Raw genomic sequence first — 22,678 nt, forward strand, 5'->3', positions numbered from 1 at the left:
TGCTGTACTGTATTTTCAAGGAGCAATGCCCACTTCTTCGGATGTGTGTAATGGACAGAGAAATATGGATGTACAGATACACACATGGGTTACTCACCCCTGTAGCTCAGTTTTAGTGTGTGCACACATGTGCAAGTCCACAGAGACTGAGATGCAATAGTGGATAAACCAAGTTAACGAGAATGAAACAGAACAGGAATCATTGACTCACAGCAAATACATCATATGGTATTTATTTCCTTCAATCCTTCATTTTCCCCATTATAATCTTTTTCACTGAATCTGTAAAACAATAATCAAGGAAAGCTGGAGAAAGAGATTGCCTGGGCAATTCTAAATGATAGGAAACTGACACGGGCGTACATTTCTTGCGGGAGGTTAATCATATCGCCAGTTTGTTTGCTTTTATTTGAGAGGGTTCATAACAACAAGGACTGCTTTAAATGAGACATAATGAATCTTCTTTGCTTCTGTACAACATGAGACTGGGAATCTCCAAAGAAATCACATACTGAACAATTAAGATGTGAACATAAAGAATTTGCTAAGTTATCAGGATATATCTACTACTACTTGACATGTTTTAATTTTTCCTGAAAATGGTCCGTATGCCTTCCCTTCAGTGTGTCTGCACAGGGACAATTTTCATTAACCTATACAGTTTTGGCAGAAAACGAACAGTGTTCTTGAAGAGAAAATGCAACATTTTGCAAGATATTAGATGTATATTTTTATTCCGAGCTCCTATCATTTACATACATCTTGAATTCTAGCATTATCGGATAATTTCAGTATTTATATTCAACCCAGTGGATTTAGAGTTCAAGAATAATCTGAAAGGTTTATAAGAATATAAGAATATTAGGCAGAAAGAGTAAGACCTGACTAAGCAGGCTACACTTAGAAACAATTGCCCATAGTGTGTGCGTGTGTATGCAACACACAAACTTTCTCAAAGGCTTGCTAACCCTACCAAAACAGATCTGCTATGAAAGTAAATAAATTTTCGTTGGTATACCTTTGGACAAATCACAGAACTCAGCAGCCAAGTGGTTAAACATTTATGATTTGATTTTATCTCGGCTTGGAATGTCGTTGGAGTGTCCCACTTCTAACAACTGTTTGCTAAGTTAAGGCTTTAATGTTTACACAGCGCTGAATGAAGCAGCCTGGTCACCAGATGTGAATGCTTCCCCAGACTGGAGTTTTCTATCAGATCACCGTCCTAATGGTCCCTGCGCCAATCTTCTTCCTTAGGACGTCCACCAGCCTTTGCAACCTGGAATGGGGGAGGCGAGTGAAGAAAAGGAAACTAATATTAGGAATGTCCTGGCTGAAAGAGACAGTGTTTGCTCTGGACCAATAAGTCCCAGGGGTGGTCATGCTAGGAAACAAAGCATTACTGTAACAGAGACAGGCTCCCAAGGCAGAATGCAGACAATTTGCGAGGAACTTTTAACCTACAGCCCAGCCCCGTCCCAGTCAGAAGAGCGTGTTAACTCATCTCCCACTTCGTAGTAAACACAATATCTGAGAACCCCGCATCTCTCGAGTTTGCACAGTACTGCCGACTGCTTGTGTGTGAAGCTTCTTGCAGAGATGCCTTCACACAAGCAGCAAATTTGGTTCCTGTTTGGGGGGGGGGCAGGGGCAGGGGGGAACCCTGCTTTGGTGCCTGATGCTCTTGTTACATGGAACACCCAATTCTCTTTTGTCATTTAAAATACCTCTGCCCCTGTTTCTCCCTCAGCCACCAACAAGCTTTAGTTGAATGCATGCTGCATATTTAAATTTCCCTATACATCATAATGTATAATATCATTTGCAGAATTGGAGAAACTAGTGAGATGGTTGGATAGGGAAGGTGGAAGCCCTTTGTTGGAGAATCAGGCCTCCTCCTTTTTCCTCCTATCCCTTCTTCCATCTACCACGATTCCCTATAATACCCACCTAGTTTTCTGGCAGCCCAGCTCATCCACCGCCCCATTTACATGTTATTAAAAACCAGTTATGGAACAGGCTCCCAAGGAAGGTTCACCTGGCGCCTAACATTAAAACAATAAAGACATTTCTCCTTCCGGATCTTTAAACATGATTTTAACATTTTAAAGATCAGTTAATGTAAAACAGTGTGGTTGGAATGTGTGTCCCTTTGGTGTCATTTATTTGTGATTAGGTATTATTACTATTGTTATAAGAATATTTATTTATATTCCGTCTGTATCCCTGGCAGGGACCCAAGGTGACTTACAGCTACCACCAAGAACACAGAAAAAAAAGCAATAATTAAAAACTAATTTTATATCATATTGTTGAGTTTGTGGGTGCCAGACCCCTTTAATTGCTGGATCCTGCAAGTGTTAGAATTTAATCAAGGCTTGGGGTTTTAAGCTGGGTGCCAGACAATTCTAATCCCAGGACCCACCAACATTCTAATAACAATACATTTTAGCAATTTCCTTTGTTAATGTATCAAACGTTTTTTGAAGGTTCTCCGCCCCCGCCCCCCGCATGGCATAAAAACATATATTGAGAGAAGGGGAGCAAATCCAACACTAGGATATTAAAATATACAGTACTTTTTGCCATTGGGAATTTCAATAAATTGCCTTCAGTAAAGCTAAAAACATCAACATAGTTATACAAGAAGGAAATCATGTCCATCATATGTGAAGAATGTTAAGTGCAAATGAATTTGTTCTTGTGGATGAGAGAAAGAGATATATATGGTTACCAGAGGTCCCCGTTTCCCGGGGACAGTCCCTGGATTTACAAATCTGTCCCCGAACAAAATCCGTCCACGGAATGTCCTCAGATTTCATTTAATGTCCTCGGATTTATATTTTAAGTGCTGTAGATTTATTAGTAGGGAATGAATGTTGTGTGATTGCTTCATTGGCACAAGACACATCATATGGGGAGTTCCGGTGAGGCAAAATGGCGGGCACAATGGCAGTGAGCAGCTCCTGAAGCCAGCCAGAGCCAACTGTGCTACCAGGCTGGCTCCAGGCTGCTGAGACTGCCGCTGCCACTGCCAAGGGGGAACCGGGGATGCCCGGCGCATCAACTGGGGGAACCGCTCACCCCCTCCCACAACCCATATCGAGCTGGGAGCAAGAGTGCCTGGCCACCCAGCCAACTGCCCAGCGGCGCTCTGGGGCCAGTAAAACCCCCGGAGCTGACACAGTGAGGAGGAGAAGAGAAGGAGAAGGAAGAGAGAGAAAGAGGAAGAAGAAAAAAGAGGGGAGCCCTGACCTTGCCGTGCCGCTGCCGCTGAGGAGGAGAGGTAGGAGAGCACCAGGAGGCCAAGGACACATGGCCGAGCCCAGGACCAACCCAAGCCTACTCCATGGCAGCTAGAGAGCAGGCTGAGGCCTAGAGGAAGGCTGCGCGACAGAGGAGACCACAGAAGAGAAGATATTATTTCTTTCTTTATTTTTTAAAAAAATGTTTTTAAAATATTTCCCCCCTCTTCAAAAAAAAGAAAGAAAGAAAGAAAGAAAGAAAGAAAGAAAGAAAAGTGTCCCCGGATTTTTTGAAAAAAATCTGGTAACCTTAGAGAGAGACAGAGACAGAGACAGAGACACAGACACACACAGAGAGAGAACGTGAACTTTATAGCAGATAACTGCAAGCTCTACAAAGATAGCTGCTTTGGTTTTAGTGATCCAAGCAGAAGTATCTGATACTGACAGAGGTGCACACTAGGTATCGGAACTCTCACATTTTCCAGGAGACTCTAGGCTCCTTACAACTGTGCTTTTTATTGCACTATTCAGAAAACTTCATCCCTGAAACTAGATTAGGAATCCACCCACTACGTAAAAACATTGGTACGGGAGAAGGGGGCGGGGTGAGTGGTAGGCAATAAGGCTTTCGGCAAGAAACAGGAAATGGTGACAGAGAGGTTTAACTACTTTTTCTATGCTCTGTGATACTGAAGAAATTTATGCAGGTCAAGTGAACCAGGAGAGCAACAGAAGGCTGCATACTTGCAGATGTGCTCATGGCTACTTGGAATAAGCGGATGCCTACTGGTCCCAGTAGGATAAAGGATGATGAGGAATTCCCCATGCAGGTTCCAAACACTGAACCTCCAGAATGCTTTCCCACTGAACTAAAACCCTTCTGTATGTGTCTAAAACCCCCTCTAATTCAGGCATAGGGAAACTTGGCCCTTCAGATGTTTTTTGAGACTACAATTCCCATCATCCCTGGCCACTGGTCCTGTTAGCTAGAGATGATGCGAGTTGCAGTCCCAAAACATCTGGAGGGCCAAGTTTGCCTATGCCTGCTCTAATTCCAATGGGGCTTAACCTCAAGTGTGTGTACAGGGTTGAAAAGTTACTTTTTTGAAACTTAAAAATCATTATTTTTAAATGAGGGCTGCAACATTCAGATAAGCTTAATCCATGACAAGAGTATGTTGGTCCTCCCTGATGAATCAGGCAGCAGATTTGGAAGTTTTTAGCATTATTTTTAATGGAGGGTGGTCCAAAGTTTGCACAAGCAGGAGGTGACCATTCTTTCCCCTTCTCCTCTTCTAATTTATACCCCCTCAACATGCCCCCCCCATTTTAGACGATCAGGTTCCCTCTGAACAGTGAGGGTGGAATTGTATGTGGCCGCAGCACGGTGGCAGAACTGCCTGAAATTGGATGGAGAGCCTTTGCCCCAGCTAAAACAAGTTCCTTCTGCACCATTTCGTAAGTGATATGTAATTATTTTCTTATCACTTGGCACGATGAAAGAGAAGACCTAACAATTCAGATGTCTGTGTGGGCTCAACGTTGCTTAAGATGTAAAAGCTGGGAATGTACCAGTCTAGCCTGTCTGCGTGAAACCTGAGAGAGACAGGCTAAACACTGTGGTACCTTCTTAGTGTGCAAACATTTTATTATGGAAGACGATGCAAATATTTGGAAGTTGTGGAATTCCTCGGGGGGGGGGGCAAGCTTAGCGCACTCCCATCCACAGGTAATGCTACTGGAGTTGTCTCTCAGTTCTTGGGGGGCAGCCACAGCAAAACACATTCCACCTCAATGTGGCTCTTGTCCTGTTTTCATTTTCTCCCCTTCAGCAACAGAAGAAAGCCCACCAACATTTGTCAGCAAAGTAATACCATGCATGGGAAGGGAATGGGAAAGACAATGGCTGGAGGGCTTACTTATGAGCCTCAAGAGTACAGACATATAAGGAGATGCGACCAACCACCATCAGGGAACACCACAACTGACAAGTCAATGAGGAGTCACCCATGCTTGAAAAGAAATACCCATAGGATGAAAGTTGCTGTCTTCTGGTTAACTCTGAAACTGTCAGGCCTCATTGAAAATAATGAGGCTTAGCAATCATGGCTATGGCTCTTCAGATGAATGATGACGGCTATCATCAAAATGAGGTAGACCACACCACGCATCAGGAATGCAAGACCACTTTGCTCTTTGTTTTATTCCGGAAAAAAAAGTTGCAGGTTTAATGAATGGTAACAAGAGAAATTAAGCTTTTTCTGGGTATGAAAGAAATGGACCCAAAGCAGAATCTACATCTCAAAAGCAGCAAATTACACTTGAAGAGAAAAGTTATTTATCTAAGAAAATGCTTTTTATTCAAAAATAGTACTTGGGATATTACAACCAGACTGGGCTGGACTGGCCAAAATAAAATTTTGGCTGCTCTTCCAAAAGCGTGCACTCTCTCTCTCTCCCTACACACACACACACACACACACACACACACACACACCATATAGAGCAAATTCCACAGTACACAGTGCCCAGTGCACTGCACAACAGCAGGAGACAGGTCACATTGGCCAGCTGGCCAATGAGCACAGGTTATCATCCTCATTGTTTCAGCAGGCCCATTTTTCAAATGGAAGCTCAGACTCTGGACTGCTTAGCAGGTATTGGCTCTGATGCAATTGCTTCAGTTGCACCAGGGATAATCCAGCCTTGATGACAGTGGGCCCTGATAGGTTTACATGGTGGGGTAAGGACAGTGGTGGATGCCAGTGCTGCCATCAAAACTGAGTGGCTTGAAGTTGCCATTAAAATTTCCCACAATGTACTGGTGTGTCACTGTGCCAGGGGCACTTTAGGAAATTAAAATGGTAGCTTCAAGCCAACTGGCATTGGAATCATAAGCCATAGGGCATCAGTGGACCCCATCAGGTTCTTGGTACCTATTAGCTGCCCAAAGGTGCTGTGCTGGGGCTGGGATCACTTAAGGTCACCAAGTGAATTAATAGCAGAGGCAAGATCTGAAGCCGGGACTTTACTATGCTAAAAAAATGTAGTATAAACACCAACAACTGGGAAACACTGGCCTGTGAGTGCTCTAATTGAAGAACAGCCTTTACCTAAGGTGTCATGGGTTTTGAAGGCACTTGAACTCAGGACGAAAGGGAGAAACGTGTTAAGAGGAAGGCACGCTCGGCAAACCCTCACTGTGAACAACTCCCACCTGGGAAAACCTATGTCCCCACTGTGGAAGGACGTGTGGATTGAGAATTGGCCTCCACAGTCACTTACGGTCTCACTGTTAAAACCGTGTTTATCGAAGACAATCTTACTCGGCTACGAGTGATCGCCAAAGAAGACCGTGCTCATAAAAGGTTATAAAAAGTAAACAATAGTATTTAAGCAGCCAGCATCACCATTATTCATTTCTAATAGTTTATTAATTCACATACTGTTTAATTCCAAATTAGGCTTCTAAGCATAAAATACTTATAAAAGTATAAACATCAATTTACACAACCATTAAAATATAAACATCCATAATTAAAATACACAATAAAACAACCCCTCTAAAGTACACAAATCCATAGTTAAAATGTGTAATAAAGCAGTATCATGCCAAATACGTTTACTTGGAACAACTTTGTTTAGGCATTTAGCTAAGTTGTGGATTAGATCTGTTGTTCGGTCCCAGCTCCTGCCCATCTAGCAGTTCGAAAGAACATCAAAGTGCAAGTAGATAAATAGGTACCGCTCTGGCAGAAAGGTAAACGGTGTATCCATGCCCTGCTCTGGTTTTCCAGAAGCGGCTTAGTCATGCTGGCCACGTGACCCGGAAGCTGTACGCTGGCTCCCTTGGCCAATAAAGCGAGATGAGCGCCGCAACCCCAGCGTCAGTCACGACTGGACCTAACGGTCAGGGGTACTTTACCTTTTAGCACTAAGAATGGTGACTTTCCCAAAGCTACACCGCTGAGCAGTACTTGAGTCTGCCTGGTTTCCAGTCACTTTGTTGTGCTGGGCCTGAAAGAAGTCACCTTGATCAAGGAGGCTGCAGAAATTGGCACACACGCCGATCACAGATGTATGTAAAAGACAGGAGAGAGAAAGAGATGGAGCAGCAACCGTGAGAGACTTTCTAGGCTTCCATATATCTAGGATTTATGAACAAGCTCTGTTTGTAACATATTTGTAATCAGAGATGTTCTCCTGAATATAAACCAAATACATTTCCATCACAATTATAACTTGCAACCCAAATGAAGGGGAAATTTGATCACCCCTGGACATAATATGCAGTTCTGGAGATTTTTTTTTTTTTTTACAAGCATCATAGAGACAGGAGCTGCAGAACAAAATATGAAGAAATGCAAAGAGTATGTGGATACTTGTCTATGTTATTCTTCCATTATTATGATATATTATACCCATCCTCAGAGTACTTCACTGGTTACGGAGTCCACTTCAAGGATCTGGTTGTTAAATACAAAGCCCCCAAAGGCTTGTGGCTCTTCCTGCCCATGACTTGAAGTCTGCTGGGGAGGCCCTGTTCTGGTGGCTTGACTTGCAAAATGGAGGGACCCCCTCAGAATTTCATCAGCTACGAAACTCACTCTCCGCCCCCTGTCCTGGCATCAATGCTGTCAACCTGATGCCTGGACCAGGTTTCTAAGTGTCTTGAGGACAGCGCTGGAAGAGATGTTTGGTGAGAGAAAAAATATATCAAAATGAGGAGTGTATGTGGGGGTTGAAGGAGGAGTGGCAATCTTATTCCCACTGCAGGTGTGAGGTGAGGAAGAGCTGGGAAGGAGGTCTGCCCCAAGGGAGAGGTGGATGTAGCCTACCTTGATTTCAGCAAGGCATTCGACAAGGTGCCCTATGATATTCTTGTAAAGAAGCTGGTAAAATGTGGTCTTGACTATGCTACCACTCAGTGGATTTGTAACTGGCTGACTGACCAAACCCAAAGGGTGCTCATCAATGGTTCCTCTTCATCCTGGAGAAGAGTGACTAGTGGGGTGCCACAGGGTTCTCTCTTGGGCCCGGTCTTATTCAACATCTTTATCAACGACTTGGATGATGGACTCAAGGGCATCCTGATCAAATTTGCAGATGACACCAAACTGGGAGGGGTGGCTAACACCCCAGAGGACAGGATCACACTTCAAAACGACCTTGACAGATTAGAGAACTGGGCCAAAACAAACAAGATGAATTTTAACAGGGAGAAATGTAAAGTATTGCACTTGGGCAAAAAAAAAATGAGAGGCACAAATACAAGATGGGTGACACCTGGCTTGAGAGCAGTACATGTGAAAAGGATCTAGGAGTCTTGGTTGACCACAAACTTGACATGAGCCAACAGTGTGACGCGGCAGCTAAAAAAGCCAATGCAGTTCTGGGCTGCATCAATAGGAGTATAGCATCTAGATCAAGGGAAGTAATAGTGCCACTGTATTCTGCTCTGGTCAGACCTCACCTGGAGTTCTGTGTCCAGTTCTGGGCACCACAGTCCAAGAAGGACACTGACAAACTGGAATGTGTCCAGAGGAGGGCAACCAAAATGGTCAAAGGCCTGGAAACGATGCCTTATGAGGAATGGCTAAGGGAGCTGGGCATGTTTAGCCTGGAGAAGAGGAGGTTAAGGGGTGATATGATAGCCATGTTCAAATATATAAAAGGATGTCATATAGAGGAGGGAGAAAGGTTGTTTTCTGCTGCTCCAGAGAAGCGGACACGGAGCAATGGTTCCAAACTACAAGAAAGAAGATTCCACCTAAACATTAGGAAGAACTTCCTGACAGTGAGAGCTGTTCGGCAGTGGAATTTGCTGCCAAGGAGTGTGGTGGAGTCTCCTTCTTTGGAGGTCTTTAAGCAGAGGCTTGACAACCATATGTCAGGAGTGCTCTGATGGTGTTTCCTGCTTGGCAGGGGGTTGGACTCGATGGCCCTTGTGGTCTCTTCCAACTCTATGATTCTATGACTACCCCATGAAGCAGTAAGTTAACTGTGGAGCTCTTCTGTGGAATGCCTTTTTGGGGTGGTGACACCCCCACCCTCAGTTTTCTAAACTTCCATTTTATCTTTGTGTTGGCATTATTCTCCAGTTTAGTTTCAAGCTGTTAAAATTAAGTTAGCTTATTTGTATTGTCTTGAAACAATGTTGCATGGATTTATTTACTTTTGTATTTACTTACTGACCTCACACTTATTTCTAACCATTCTGAATTTTTTAAAAATTGCAATATGTTGTTCATTTGGTACGTTGTGATCCACCATGGGCACAATTTTGTGGAAAAGTGATATACAAATAAACAGATGGTGGTGGCGATGACCTGTTTCTTCAAGGCTTTCAAACCTCAAATAATTTGCCTGTGCAGGAACAGTGACAAATTATTGCTTCTAAATGTGCAGAACTGTGTTGTGTTTTGATATTTGTTGACGGCTTTATGTGTTATTACTGGATTCCACCCTGAGGTCTTAAGACAAAGAAGAGAGATAAGTTTCAAAAGTAAACAAACATTTTCATCATTACCTTTGTGAGTTTCACTAGGGTGTGAAAGGTGGGATATAAAGTCAACAACAAATGAACCGAATACCTGAATGTACTATTCAGAATAAGAGCAGGAAACAGGACTTTGCCTATAACAAATTTAATATGGCAGCATTATTAGTCATTTACAGTGCTATGAGACTAGGGTTGCCATATGTCCAGAATTTCCTAGACATAGCTGGAATACTGCAGTCTGAAGCAGGGTCCAGGCGGAAATCACTGAAATGTCCTTGAAAATCTGGACGTATGGCAAGCCATGTCGGAATTCTAGATTTTGTTGCAGTTACAGATAGGTAGCCGTGTTGGTCTGTCATGGTCAAAACAAAATAAAAAAATTCCTTCCAGTAGCACCTTAAAGACCAACTGAGTTAGTTCTAGGTATGAGCTTTCGTGTGCATGCACACTTCTTCAGATAGATTTTGTTGAATACCTCAAAAACTTCATTATTTTTGAGATTTTGCAAAAAAAAAAAAAAAGCGCACAACATAATTTTTTTTTTTAAAAAAAGCAAACACAACTACTTTGCCAAAAAAACTCAACAACATTTGTGTCTGGATTTTCACTTTTTGAAATATGTCAACCCTAATGAGATGCTTTGGTTGTATACATGCTACTGGCTTAAAATGAAGCAAGGCCATTGTTTCTTTCATTGGATCACAGCTGGTTTGTGGGGGGGGGGACACATCAAAAGATAGTATTTCTTAGGAAGCAACAGGATAAATAAAGGATTGTGGCTTATTTTGTGTGTACATCGCTTCTCACACCAGTGATGGGAGGGCACAGGATGCAGAGTAAACAGGGAATGTGTATGCAGACTTTGTTGTTTTTGGTACAGTTGCCTAACACAGCTACTATTCTGGAAATCGGGTCCCAAAAAGTTCAAAAAGAACTACTATTTGGGTTTCTGTACCTTATATCCTAGCTGCTGTCTAGACACCAAATTGACAACATGAGGTTTTGGCCCTAACCTCTGTGCTATATATGAGTATAACACTGAATGCTCTTCTTCTCTGGGATGACTGCTCTTTAGTGGAAATTGCCCCACAGTTAGGGGAGTGTGAATCTTGCTGAAGTTCATGACTTTTTGAAGGGACCAAGACAGGGCACTGCCAGTATTCTTCAGGAATCAGTGATTTCACCTCCCTTCAAACTAATAAATACTTCAGTACAAATGCTGTCTGTAGCAGTTAGCTCAGCTTCATGGGCAAACTGTTTGCTAATGCATGTGAGCCTAGGTTCATATGAACTGTAGTTACATCACCAGCGGACTACATTAGGTCTGTAATTCTTCTTGAGGGGGCTTACACGGCCACATTCATGCACTGATCATGCAATATCAGAAATACTACCAATGGGAGCTGCACATTTATTTTGCAAAATATGATTGTTAGCAGTGTTCTGCATTGTTGCACAGCAAATACAGCGCAAAACTAGAGGTTTTTTGACCTCTGGTTTCTTCCTGTCTATGGTATGCATCATAAAAAAATCACCACATTATATCTAGGAGTGATCAAAACATGCAATATCACTATCTCTAAAATTAGCTGAAGCTATGAGGTGTTCTTCAGATGGTCAATTTTGTTTTTTTGTGGGGAGAACTGTGGGCTTAGTCACATAGTGGTCTTTCTCATCATTGTTATTTGTCTTTACCCAAAGCAGTTCCTACCTATGAGTAACAGATCATCCATCTTGTTTATTTATGAGCAGAAGCTGTATTTTGTGATAGTTTTCTGATCTTTTGCTTTACACTTGTTGCTGTTTGGAGGCCATGCACCCTGGCAACCTCACAGAAGATCAGAAAGTTGATGGTTTGAGTCCACGCGACAGAACTGTGGACTATCTGTATTGATATTACTTGGCACTGTGAATGAGTCTTGTCAATTTCACTACAGCTTTTTATGGGAGAAAAGTAGGTTTCAAAGCTGTCATGAAAAGTGAACAAGTGATCTCATCTTTCAGAGTGACTTTCTGCCCCAAGATTTTGAAAAGTTGGTTTAATTAAATCCTTAAGGGCAGAAAATGAATGGGACAAAATGTGCTCCCTCCCTGCAACACTGGATCACCCGTTGTCCTTTTTCATAAATGTATTTTCCACCAATCAATAACCAGTGAGGCATGGTTATAAGCAGGGGTAACAAGCATGGGAGCTGGACTACAACTCCCATCATCCCTGTCCATTGGCTATGCAGGCTAGGACTATTGAAAGCTGGCATCCAACAGCATCTGGAGAACCCCAGATTGGCTGCCTATGGGTTTTTGTAATTGTTGGTAGGCTTGCAGGCGAATCATGTAAAAATGCAGTTGAAGGCATGCTTTGCAGCACTGTTTAAATAAGATGAGAGTCTCCGGAAACACTGGTGCTGAGCCCATGACCTGTTAAAATTAATGGTGTTAGTTTCAGAGCATCATATTCCAAGTTCTGTGTGTTCTAAACAAGCATTCCATGATGACTTAAACGCTTGCCGCTCCCTTGTGTGTCCTCTCTGATTGTTTATAGTCCTGGTTTAAAATACCAAGTGTCCTCCATTAAGCATCCTCTGGACAGTATAACCAACACAAACTGTTCCTTCTCCATCACTCTGTATTGCGTATTTGGCAAACTTTGCAACAAATCTTTTGGCACTGTGTCCTTTTAATTTTTATTCTCTCTCATCGTCCTTATGACATAAAATTACCCCCCCCCCCTTTGCAAGCAATCACATTGCCTTACAAGAGAACAGAACAATCTCACACCACGAATCAGAGTGACATCTGGAAGTGCCCAAAAGAACTGTAATGGACACCAGAAGCATTATTCTCATTATTACTTTTTCAATAATTGTGTGTGTGTGTGTGTGTGTGTGAAATAAGACTTATCAGAGGCTGAAGGACAACCTCAGTGAGCCCTTTGCTTCAACCCACATATAGGTGCCATTGTCTGTTGGTGAAGACAATTCACAAAGATAAAAATCAGCTCAAAATTTTGGCAAGATGGCCAGTATTTTATTATGTTTTCTCCTAAAGAATACTGAATTTTCTTAAAATTAGACCAGAACCCTTCAAAACTGGGAAGGATTTAAAACTCTGATAAACTTTTATCTGGTAAAAAAAAAAGGAATATACAATTTGAAGCTTAAGTTATATGCACCATCTTTATCAATGGATATAAACAGGACTGCTCAGCAACTTTTATGCAGCAGGAATTTAAGTGGATTGTGAAAAAAATAGTAATATTTTTATATGGACATATTTCATCTGAAACCATCAGCGGTGCTTCTGCCCGATGACTCAGGTAAGGCATCTGGCAGAACTCCATAATTAACAGAAATACATTTTAAAGACTTGATATATCTTTTTGTTATCTATTCAAGGTGGCCTTGCATATTTTTTCAAACATTTTTAGCAGTTACACTTTATTTGTTCAGTCAAGTTTTAGCACTGTCTGATAATGATTTTTACAACATGAAAGGGAAAAAACATTTTGAAAAACCAAAACACTATCCATTTATTATATTTGGGAAGAAGTAATTTTAGCAAACAATAATTGGCCAGGATGCTTGCCTCTTTTATAATATAAAAGTGAGTTATAGCAGTTATTCAAATTAGCAAACACTGTTTTCAAAAAGGTAATTTAATAGTTTGCAGTTATCGAGCAGTTATTATGGATTTTAAAACACTAAGTAAACATCCTTCTTAGTTTTGGACAAAGCATACAACTCTGAGATCTAATTTGTTTTGTGTCGTTGGTCTTGCTGAATGGTAGTTTCTGCTGGGCTGGTGGCTTACATTATTTAACTTGACTATGCCAACATCTGGGTTTGCTCTGAAATATTCCACAACAAGCTGATGTTATACAGCAGCAGCCGTTAACCTTGCCTTTCCAGTTTACTGAGTCTGCTTGGTATATTTTGCCATTGATAAATCAATGTACAAACTTCCATCTCTCTGAAGCTGTTATAAGCAAACTGTAAATGAACACTCGGGTCAGAAATTGGGTGTTGGGATTATGTTGACTTGGAAAACATTTGATTTTCATAGAATACAGTTTATTGTTTGGCAGGGGGAAGATGTTCCAGTGATGCCTGCATTTTCATGAAATGCAGTAGTGAACATTATCTAAGGGATGTTAGCTGCGCATAAGTGACAAACAAGTAAGTTAAAGATCCCAGCTCTATGAACAACCATGCTCTACTGTAAGAGAAGCTACAGTTCACACAGTGTGCGATTGTCCCTGCATGTGATTAAGTTATGCATGCAGAGGGCTCTATGGAGCCTTCAGATCACCATAGTTTTCTTTCATCTGTTTCTTACATTGGTGATTCTATATTAAAAAGAGCCAGCTCTATGACTCCAAAATGATATGTAGATTGAGCACATGCGGTCAAAGGTTTATATTTTGACAAGTTATTCTCTTTTTATTAATCAATAGACACACATAACTTACTTAAGCTCCATCACTTCACCATTGTCCTCATCCCCACTATCCAACCCGTCCACACATTTTCAAGACTTTCTCAGCAAACATCAATATTTCATTTTTCTCAGAGATGGAAACAGAAACTGGAGCCAGTGAGGAGTAGCTCTAGTACCAAGCTCTTCATAAGCAGAAAGAATTGGGCCCTCATAACACGTCCACCAGGTTCTCATAACATCCTTACAAAAACCTATTTACATTAGAAAAAAGGCTATGTAGTTTTCCTTCTGCATACAACTGAATACAACTGGCTTCTCAAGAAATAGTTCAGATATCCACTCCTTCTTAATTAAACAGAGAGCACTGGCTCAGTGGAGTTTGTATCTGCACCAACCTTGGTGGTTGTCACACGAGTCAACAAATACTTCCAGAGTGACCTAGCCTGGCCAGAGAGGATGTGTGCCTCACATCGGCTTGAAGCTTTGTTAAACATCTCAGTGATGGAATGTCCCATATGTTACATTTGCTTTTATATTAATAAATTATCTTTATCTGTTTTAAGAGTACAGAACAGTATCCACTTCGCCTGATACCATCTTTATGACCATACTAAAGGCCCTAGATGAGCCAAAGGTGCCTTTAATTTGTAACTTCACTGTTGGATCTATAAATAAAGACTTTCCTAGTTGTTAGTTGCTGTTCTACGTTGTGTGCATTCATATTCTATTAGGGTAGTGGTGATCATAAGAGACAACTACGGTAATCCTGCCTTCCCAATTTTTCTTCTCTTACCCAGAGAGCACTATAATTCCTTACATTCTCTTTCTTTCTTTCTTTCTTTCTTTCTTTCTTTCTTTCTATTAGTCTTTCCAATGCATGTTATATATATACCACAAATCTTTATCAGTAGTAAATAGAATATCACATACAAGGGGATTTTTAGAACATGCCTTGATTTGTACTTAAACAAGCATAGTTCATACCCTGACTTTATTTTATTTTATTTCAGTAGACTAGATGAATTGTAGGGGTGAAAAAGAATACAGCAGACTTTCCCATACTTGGTGCCCTCCAGATGTTTGGGGCTACAGCTCCCATCAGCCCAGCCAGCATGGTCAGCGGCTAGGGATGTTGGGAGTTGTTTTTCAACAACATATGGATGGCACCAGCTTAGGAAAGGCTGGTATAGACTATATGAAGCGTTTGGAACACTTGAAATATACTATGTAAATGCTATGATTATTGCACATCATAAAAATCCAGCGATTTCTATTCACTAGTTTAATTAGGACCAGAGGTATGAACCTGATATTGTGTACTTCCCATTCAATCAATTCTGTTTTGATGGATTTCATGATATCAAAATGATTTTAAGCACATTGTGCCACACCACAACATCATCAGTTAACAATGGAGAAAGAAGCATTATTGTGATACGTGACTTACATAATGGCTACAAAAACACATTGGAATAATATTTAGATAACCAGCACTAGGGCTTAGGAAGTTAGGATATGCCATTATGAAGGTTGCCCAGAATAGCTTGATTTAATCCTCACTTCCGTTCCCATCTGTGCATTTTCATCAGGATACAATGTGATGATCCATCATAATCAAGGACCCTGATTTGATATTTTCAGCCGGTAATGTGATTAATTACTACATCTGGAAGGATCACTTTTTCTTGACCTCTTCAGGTACGCACAACAGCTGAAAGAACTGTTTGAGGAAATAATGAGAGAATACCTGCTTTGTCTTTTCAACTTTCACATAAGCTGGAAAATCCATACTGTATACTTTTTCAGAAAGTAATATTTTGATTGCATTGCTCAGGCAGAGTTCATGAACTAGCCGCACAGTAGGTGGCTCTGTATGAACCTGGAAGCATTGTTGGACAAATTAAGAAGGTGCCCACTGGCTTTCTTCCTTGCTTTTCTAGATTGCCTCATCTCAAAAGGTTTGGAACAAATAACAATGCATTGAAATGACAAGAAATGTCTAACTCAAAGCAGATAAAACATGACAAATGCTGGATCTCAACAGTTCCACTGGCACCAGACCAGCTCAAAGAGGGGGTGGAACTGCTTCTACCTGATGCTCAGGTTGCACCAAAGTAACTGAACTTTAATGCCTCAAGCAAAGGCTATACAGGTCAAAACCAACAATCTGAGTTGCGTGTGGAAGCCCATAGGGACCTGATGGTATGGAAACCTGATACGTGCTTTCACATTCCGTGAAGGAAAATGGATTTATCATTGAATTCATTATGGGCAATGTGGAGATCTTTTGGCAGGTTGGAGGGGGAAGTGGAATGAGATGAGGCTGCTGAAACTGTGGACACGGAGGGTCCAAATCAGGTGGTGCCTCCATTGAGTTGGTGCTGGACACCCCAGAGAAGAAGAAGAAGAGTTTGGATTTGATATCCTGCCTTTCACTCCCTTTAAGGAGTCTCAAAGCAGCTAACATTCTCCTTTCCCTTCCTCCCCCACAACAAACACTCTGTGAGGTGAGTGGGGCTGAGAGACTTCAAAGAAGTGTGACTAGCCCAAGGTCACCCAGCAGCTGCATGTGGAGGAGCGGAGACGCAAACCCGGTTCCCCAGATTACGAGACTACCGCTCTTAACCACTACACCACACTGGCTGACAGAGGAAGAGCTGACAGAGCCAGCCCCTAAACCACATCTCCTGAGAGTGAGGTTGCCTGGCAGGTGAACCTGAGACAGACAGTGAAGCGGCAAAGCAGAGTCTGCCCTGACTTCATGGACACACAATCAAATGTGTTAGTGCAAGCAAACCCTGCCTGCTTGCAAGAGTGCCCACTTGCTTGCCCAGCTCTGCTGCTTGGGATGAGAATTGCTCTGACTATGTCTGCCCTGCTCTTCAAAAGGAGAGTAAAGAGGATGTGTGTGTTAGATGTTGAGAGCGCTGAACTGTGTAACCACCATCTTGAACTATGTTTAAATTGCATACTGACATGTGGAATAATTGAGCTGAGAGCCTGAGTTCTGTGTCTGACAGGTTTTTAAATTTTTTTTATTCTTATTAAACTCTAAAAAAGAATTAGGCTCAGTCAAAACAAAATGATGGCGTTTTCTGACCACAGGCTCTCACACAAAGGTACAAGAGACATTTGGAAGTGCACTGGCAATGGAAGCGAGTTGGAAATGGGGTAGGAAGCTATCGTCCCAAGGTGTGGTGTGAAGCCACATGACACATCATCCTTGCTGAAGCTAGGAGCAATTGTTTAAGTCTGGATGGGAGATCACCTAAGAAAATTCCTGCATGCTACTTGCTTGCATTCTGCTTGCTTGTTTCCAATACTCTGTGTATTAGTATAGAGACAACTGAAGTCATGAGCCATTCCCTTAAGCTGCTTTCTTCTTGTAATCTTGTGCCATTTAGCATGTTTCTGGAGCATCATCTCAGTTTCCCAAACATCAATGAAGCTATTAAACCCCAGTACCAGGTGTTCCCGTCATCTGTAATATTCTCTCTCCCGCTCCCTCCTGGATTTAATTTAAACTAGCTCTCCTGATCAGGCTCATGAGATTCTCAGCAAACACATTCTTGCCTACTGCAGTGAGGTACAAGCCATCTCTTCCTCAAGAAAGCGGAGACCATGGTCCATGATTCTCCTAATGTTTTAAATTATTATAATGAGATTGCTGTGTGATAGCAGTGGTTTTTTTTAAAAGGAAAACTGAAGAATCATGAAGAATCCCCCCCCCCAAATATATTCAGTTATTCACACCTTAGTTTTGTTTGGTGGGGGCTTTCGGTTAAATATTTGTTCTTTTCCAGAATCTGTTCCGATGCCCAGGAATGAATTACAATATTTCTTACAGTGGCCAAATCAGTCACCCTTTGAAGAAAATTGGCATCTGCAATCTTTCCACCTGGCTGAGTTAACCATCACTACCTTCACAGAAACCAGACATTAATTTATAGAGATATGAAAACCAAATATTGATTCATATTTAGTCTTACATGAGAACATTATTCTGAATCTACATTGACTCAGCTTCCACAAGTTATTTGTCTTCTCTTCTCCACTTCTTCCATTTTTTAAAAAAGAAGCGGGAAGGTTTTAGAATATGCAGGGTGATTTTGCTACAGTTTATGTCACCCTGCAAGCTCCTTGCAGCTAGGGATGCTTGAGGATTTTGCTCTCTGATTTCTGAGGTGAACTTACCTGATTTGCACCTTGCGGACTAACACTTTATTATCTCTTGGGGTTCATGGCTCAAAAAAAGGCAGAGGGCCTTCTTGATAGTGGTGCCCGCCCTGTGGAACGCCCTCCCATCAGATATGAAGGAAATAAACAACTACCTGACTTTTAGAAGACATCTGAAGGCAGCCCTGTTTAGGGAAGTTTTTAATGTTTGATATTTTATTGTGGTTTTAATATTCTGTTGGGAGCTGCCCAGAGTGGCTGGGGAAACCCAGCCAGATGGGTGGGGTATAATAATAATAATAATAATAATAATAATAATAATAATAATAATAGAAAATATGCTTGGAAATTTACATATTGAGATAAAAATGAAATACCTGTACATATTTTGTGATAAAATAATCTTTAAAATATGAATTCTGAAGGGGATTTTTATTTTTAAAATGACAGATTAAGGTAGTAACAGGCTGGAATGGATTTATGAAGGAACATGTGCAAAATTGATTGGGACCATCCATTTGCTGCGTGTGGCTTCTTTCTAGAGCTAACCAGGCTTATAAAAATGTTGTTGGCATCTGTCTGTCTTGAGAGAAGTGGAGTGTGTCTCCAGAGGTGAAGTCAAATCACTGTATTAGCAACAATGAAGTGACTTCCTTGGGATGTACATAACTATATTAATAATGAAGTGGTACCTCGGGTTACATACGCTTCAGGTTACAGACTCCGCTAACCCAGAAATATTACCTCGGGTTAAGAACTTTGCTTCAGGATGAGAATAGAAATCGTGCTCCGGCAGCACGGCAGCAGCAGGAGGCTCCATTAGCTAAAGTAGTGCTTCAGGTTAAGAACAGTTTCAGGTTAAGAACGGACCTCTGGAACGAATTAAGTACTTAACCCAAGGTACCACTGTATTGGGGTGTAAATTCAGACCTCAGAAATGCATATCCCCACATGCCATCATGTGAACAATACTAAAAATATATCTTTATTTTATAATGCTTTATACAGTTTTAAACCTGCCAGTGTGTGGGATTTGTTAGCTTTCAAATGTTGGAAGCTGCCCTGGGTGATGCAAATGCATTGGAAAGGTGGGATACATGGTTTTAAAGTAATAAATGCATAAATAAAAAGGATGCTGCTGGACTACAACTCCCAGCATCCTTGATGACTAATCATGCTCCTGGTGCTGATGTTTGTTGTAGTCCAAGAACACCTGCAGTGCCACAGGCTCTTCACCGCCCTGTGAGGTATATATTAGCAGATCCTTCAAGATGCAGACATGACATTAATACATGTTAAAATGTGAGGAACTGTAGCTTAACGATAGAGCTCACACCTTGCACATCATCTCACATCCAATTCCTATCATCTCAGACTGGGAGGAATTCTGTGAAATACCTCTTCTTGAGAACTTTAAAAACAACAACCCTGTCAATCAGACAAGACAAAGGGGGCTAACCTGTGGCTTTCTAGGTTTTGTTGGACCATAGCTTCCCTCACTGGCCCTGCTGGCTAGGGCTGATGATGGGGCGCAACATCATCTGGAAGACCAAAAGTTAGTCATTCCACAAGTAGACACTGTTGGGCCAAATGGGTCAGTGATCTTGAGAATATAATCCAGCTTCAAGTTACAAGATGGATTCAAGTTACAAGAAAGGAAATTCCCAACTAAACATCAGGAAGAACTTTTTGATGGTAAGGTAGTAGACTCTTCTTCATTAGAGGTTTTTAAGCAGAGGTTGGAAGGCCATCTGCCATGGGTGCTTCAGTGGATATTCCTGTATTGCAGGGGGTTGGACTAGATGACCCTCGGTGTCCCTTCAACTTCTACAATTCTAGTTTGGGTCAAAATATTGGGGAAGGGAAACGTATGTTAACTAATTTTGTAAAGCTTTTCTATTGCTTTAATATGACAAATTTTCCATAACTATTCATAGAAATTGCTTTGTTGGGATACTGGTACACAGCAGAACATAACAACTCTTAAGAATATGTCTTGCCTTTAAAATTCCTGGACTTTCTATTAAAATTTGTTTGTATACTTTGGCTATACCCTAGTGATAACTCATCTAGTAGACAGCTGACTTTCTTTATAACTTATAACTATACCGTACATGTCAGTTCCTGGGGAAAAATCCTTCTGTACAAATGAATTTTCCTGAGTGGAGTAATAACTGGGATTACCGAAGGGTTTAAAACAACTGTGATGTGTGCAATCAGTCTTAAATACCTAAATAAACTTTGTAAGTTCTCAGTTGGATCACACACAACCTCCTTTATACATTGCAATTAGTCTTAATTCTACACAAACCTTAATCCCTAAGGCAGACTGAGTTTGCACACCCACCGTCACAAAATCCAGTGACTTTACTGTGCCCTTTATTCACATATTCCATAGCTTATATGCCAATTAAAGACAATCTCTTCACCTTACTTTCTTCAATTTCAGACTTTCCTCTGTCCCCGCTCTGGGGAAACTTGCGTCGGTTGCATGGCATCCTCCATAATTCCTTACAACATTCCCACTACTTTCCTGCATTGTGTAAAAATGGCCTATGCCTAAGAAGGTCATATTAAAAATGTGAAAGCCAACAAATAAGGTAGCTCCAACAAATTCCACTGAATACAGAGAACTTGTTTTTGAAAATAAATAGTTCTTGTTGGCACCTGTCTGTCTCGAGAGACAATGGAGTGAGCCTCTGGGGGTGAAGTCAAACCACTGCATTAGCAGCACTGAAATGACCTCCCTGTGGTACAAGCCAGGGCAATATGTATAGAGGTCCTGCCCAGACAACAGGATGCCCCTAAATAAGCAAATTCATAATTCTGTCCTGCTTGATGTCCACATCACAAAACATAGTGTTTTTGACCAAGAACTGCCCACTCCAAAAGGTACACAATCCTCCCAAAACCTCTTTTTTGTGTTAAGATTGTCAGAAAAATTCTTAAAACGGGGAGGGGGAAACCCTCAGTGCCTTGATCCAGTATGTGCATATGCTTAATTCTTCCCACAGGAGCAAGCTAGCCATACATTTCAATGGAGGGAGCAGCTATGCATAAACATTCTATAGCAGCCAAATTAAATGACTGGCCTCAATAGCTTCGAGTAAGCTATCAACACACCCCTATTTGCAGCTAGTCCGTCATACCCTTTGGGTGAAAGATTTATATGATCTGAAGAGAATCCTGAATATTCACCCATCTTACCCTTGGTACAATTGGCTACAACAGGAATTGGATAGGGCTAGCCACACTCCAATACTTGGAGTATTGGAGGCTCCAATACTTTGGCCACCTCATGAGAAGAGAAGACTCCCTGGAAAAGACCCTGATGTTGGGAAAGATGGAGGGCACAAGGAGAAGGGGACGACAGAGGACGAGATGGTTGGACAGTGTTCTCGAAGCTACGAACATGAGTTTGACCAAACTGCGGGAGGCAGTGGAAGACAGGAGTGCCTGGCGTGCTCTGGTCCATGGGGTCACGAAGAGTCAGGGATGACTAAATGACTAAACAACAACAGCCACACATATATTTTAGGGATAGTTTAACTCAGAGCTTTCCAAACTGTGTGTCGCGACACGTTAGTGTGTCGGCAGCAGTGTGTAGGTGTGTCATGTGAACACCCCCCCCCATACTCCTCCCAGGGCTGGCAATGGATTCGTTTTTCCTCCAGTTTGCTAGTAAAACTGAATCACTGTGTTGCAAAATGATGCATGTCTGAAAAGCGTGTCACCAACATGAACAGTTTAGAAAACTCTAGTTTAACTCCTAAGAGCACGTCCCAGTTCTCTAGGACCCTACTGATGAAACATAATGAAAAAGTAAAGAAACTAGGTGTGTTAAGTAGATATGAGTGTGCCAACAAGATGAGGAGAAAAATCAATCAATCAATTAATCTAGCAGAGATATGGAAGTTACCTAGTGTTTCTTTAAAGTGCCACACGTATGTGATTACCTGCTCACCTGGCCGGGATTGCAGGCATGAGCCCTTGCAACAAGCACCTGGCTCTTAGGAAACTAAATTACTCCCTTAAGTCTAAGGTGGCAGACACAGAAAAGCTGAGGGACACACAAAGGTGCATGGATAAAGGCTTTCAGAGATGTGGTTGAGGCACCTCAGTCCCATGCTGATTGGGTCTTGAGACAAGAACACATCATAGGAAGAGGGAAAAAATCATTTAGAAGGTATCCCTTTTTCAGGTGGTTCAATTCTGTTTCAGGTGGTTATAAGTGATATGAGGAGATGCGTCTAGGATAGAAATTTTACCTCACAGAAAGAAAATAAAAATGAGCACAAGTTCTGGCACAAAAAAT

At 41.6% G+C, this 22,678-nt stretch overlaps 1 protein-coding gene across 4 annotated transcripts in view; it reads right to left on the bottom strand.

Annotated features, from left to right (window-relative positions):
* Positions 1-207: 207 nt before the first annotated feature.
* MIPOL1 (mirror-image polydactyly 1) overlaps positions 208-22,678 on the bottom strand; it is a 194,399-nt gene continuing 171,928 nt past the window's right edge. For all 4 annotated transcript variants that reach the window (XM_081863746.1, XM_081863747.1, XM_081863748.1 and 1 more), the window contains one exon: positions 208-1,279. In XM_081863746.1, coding sequence (XP_081719872.1) covers positions 1,213-1,279 — 67 coding nt within the window. In that variant the 3' untranslated portion in view covers positions 208-1,212. The remainder of the gene's footprint in view (positions 1,280-22,678) is intronic.

The sequence above is a fragment of the Podarcis erhardii genome (genome assembly GCF_964252035.2).
Source record: "Podarcis erhardii genome assembly, chromosome: 1".
NCBI lineage: Eukaryota > Metazoa > Chordata > Lepidosauria > Squamata > Lacertidae > Podarcis > Podarcis erhardii.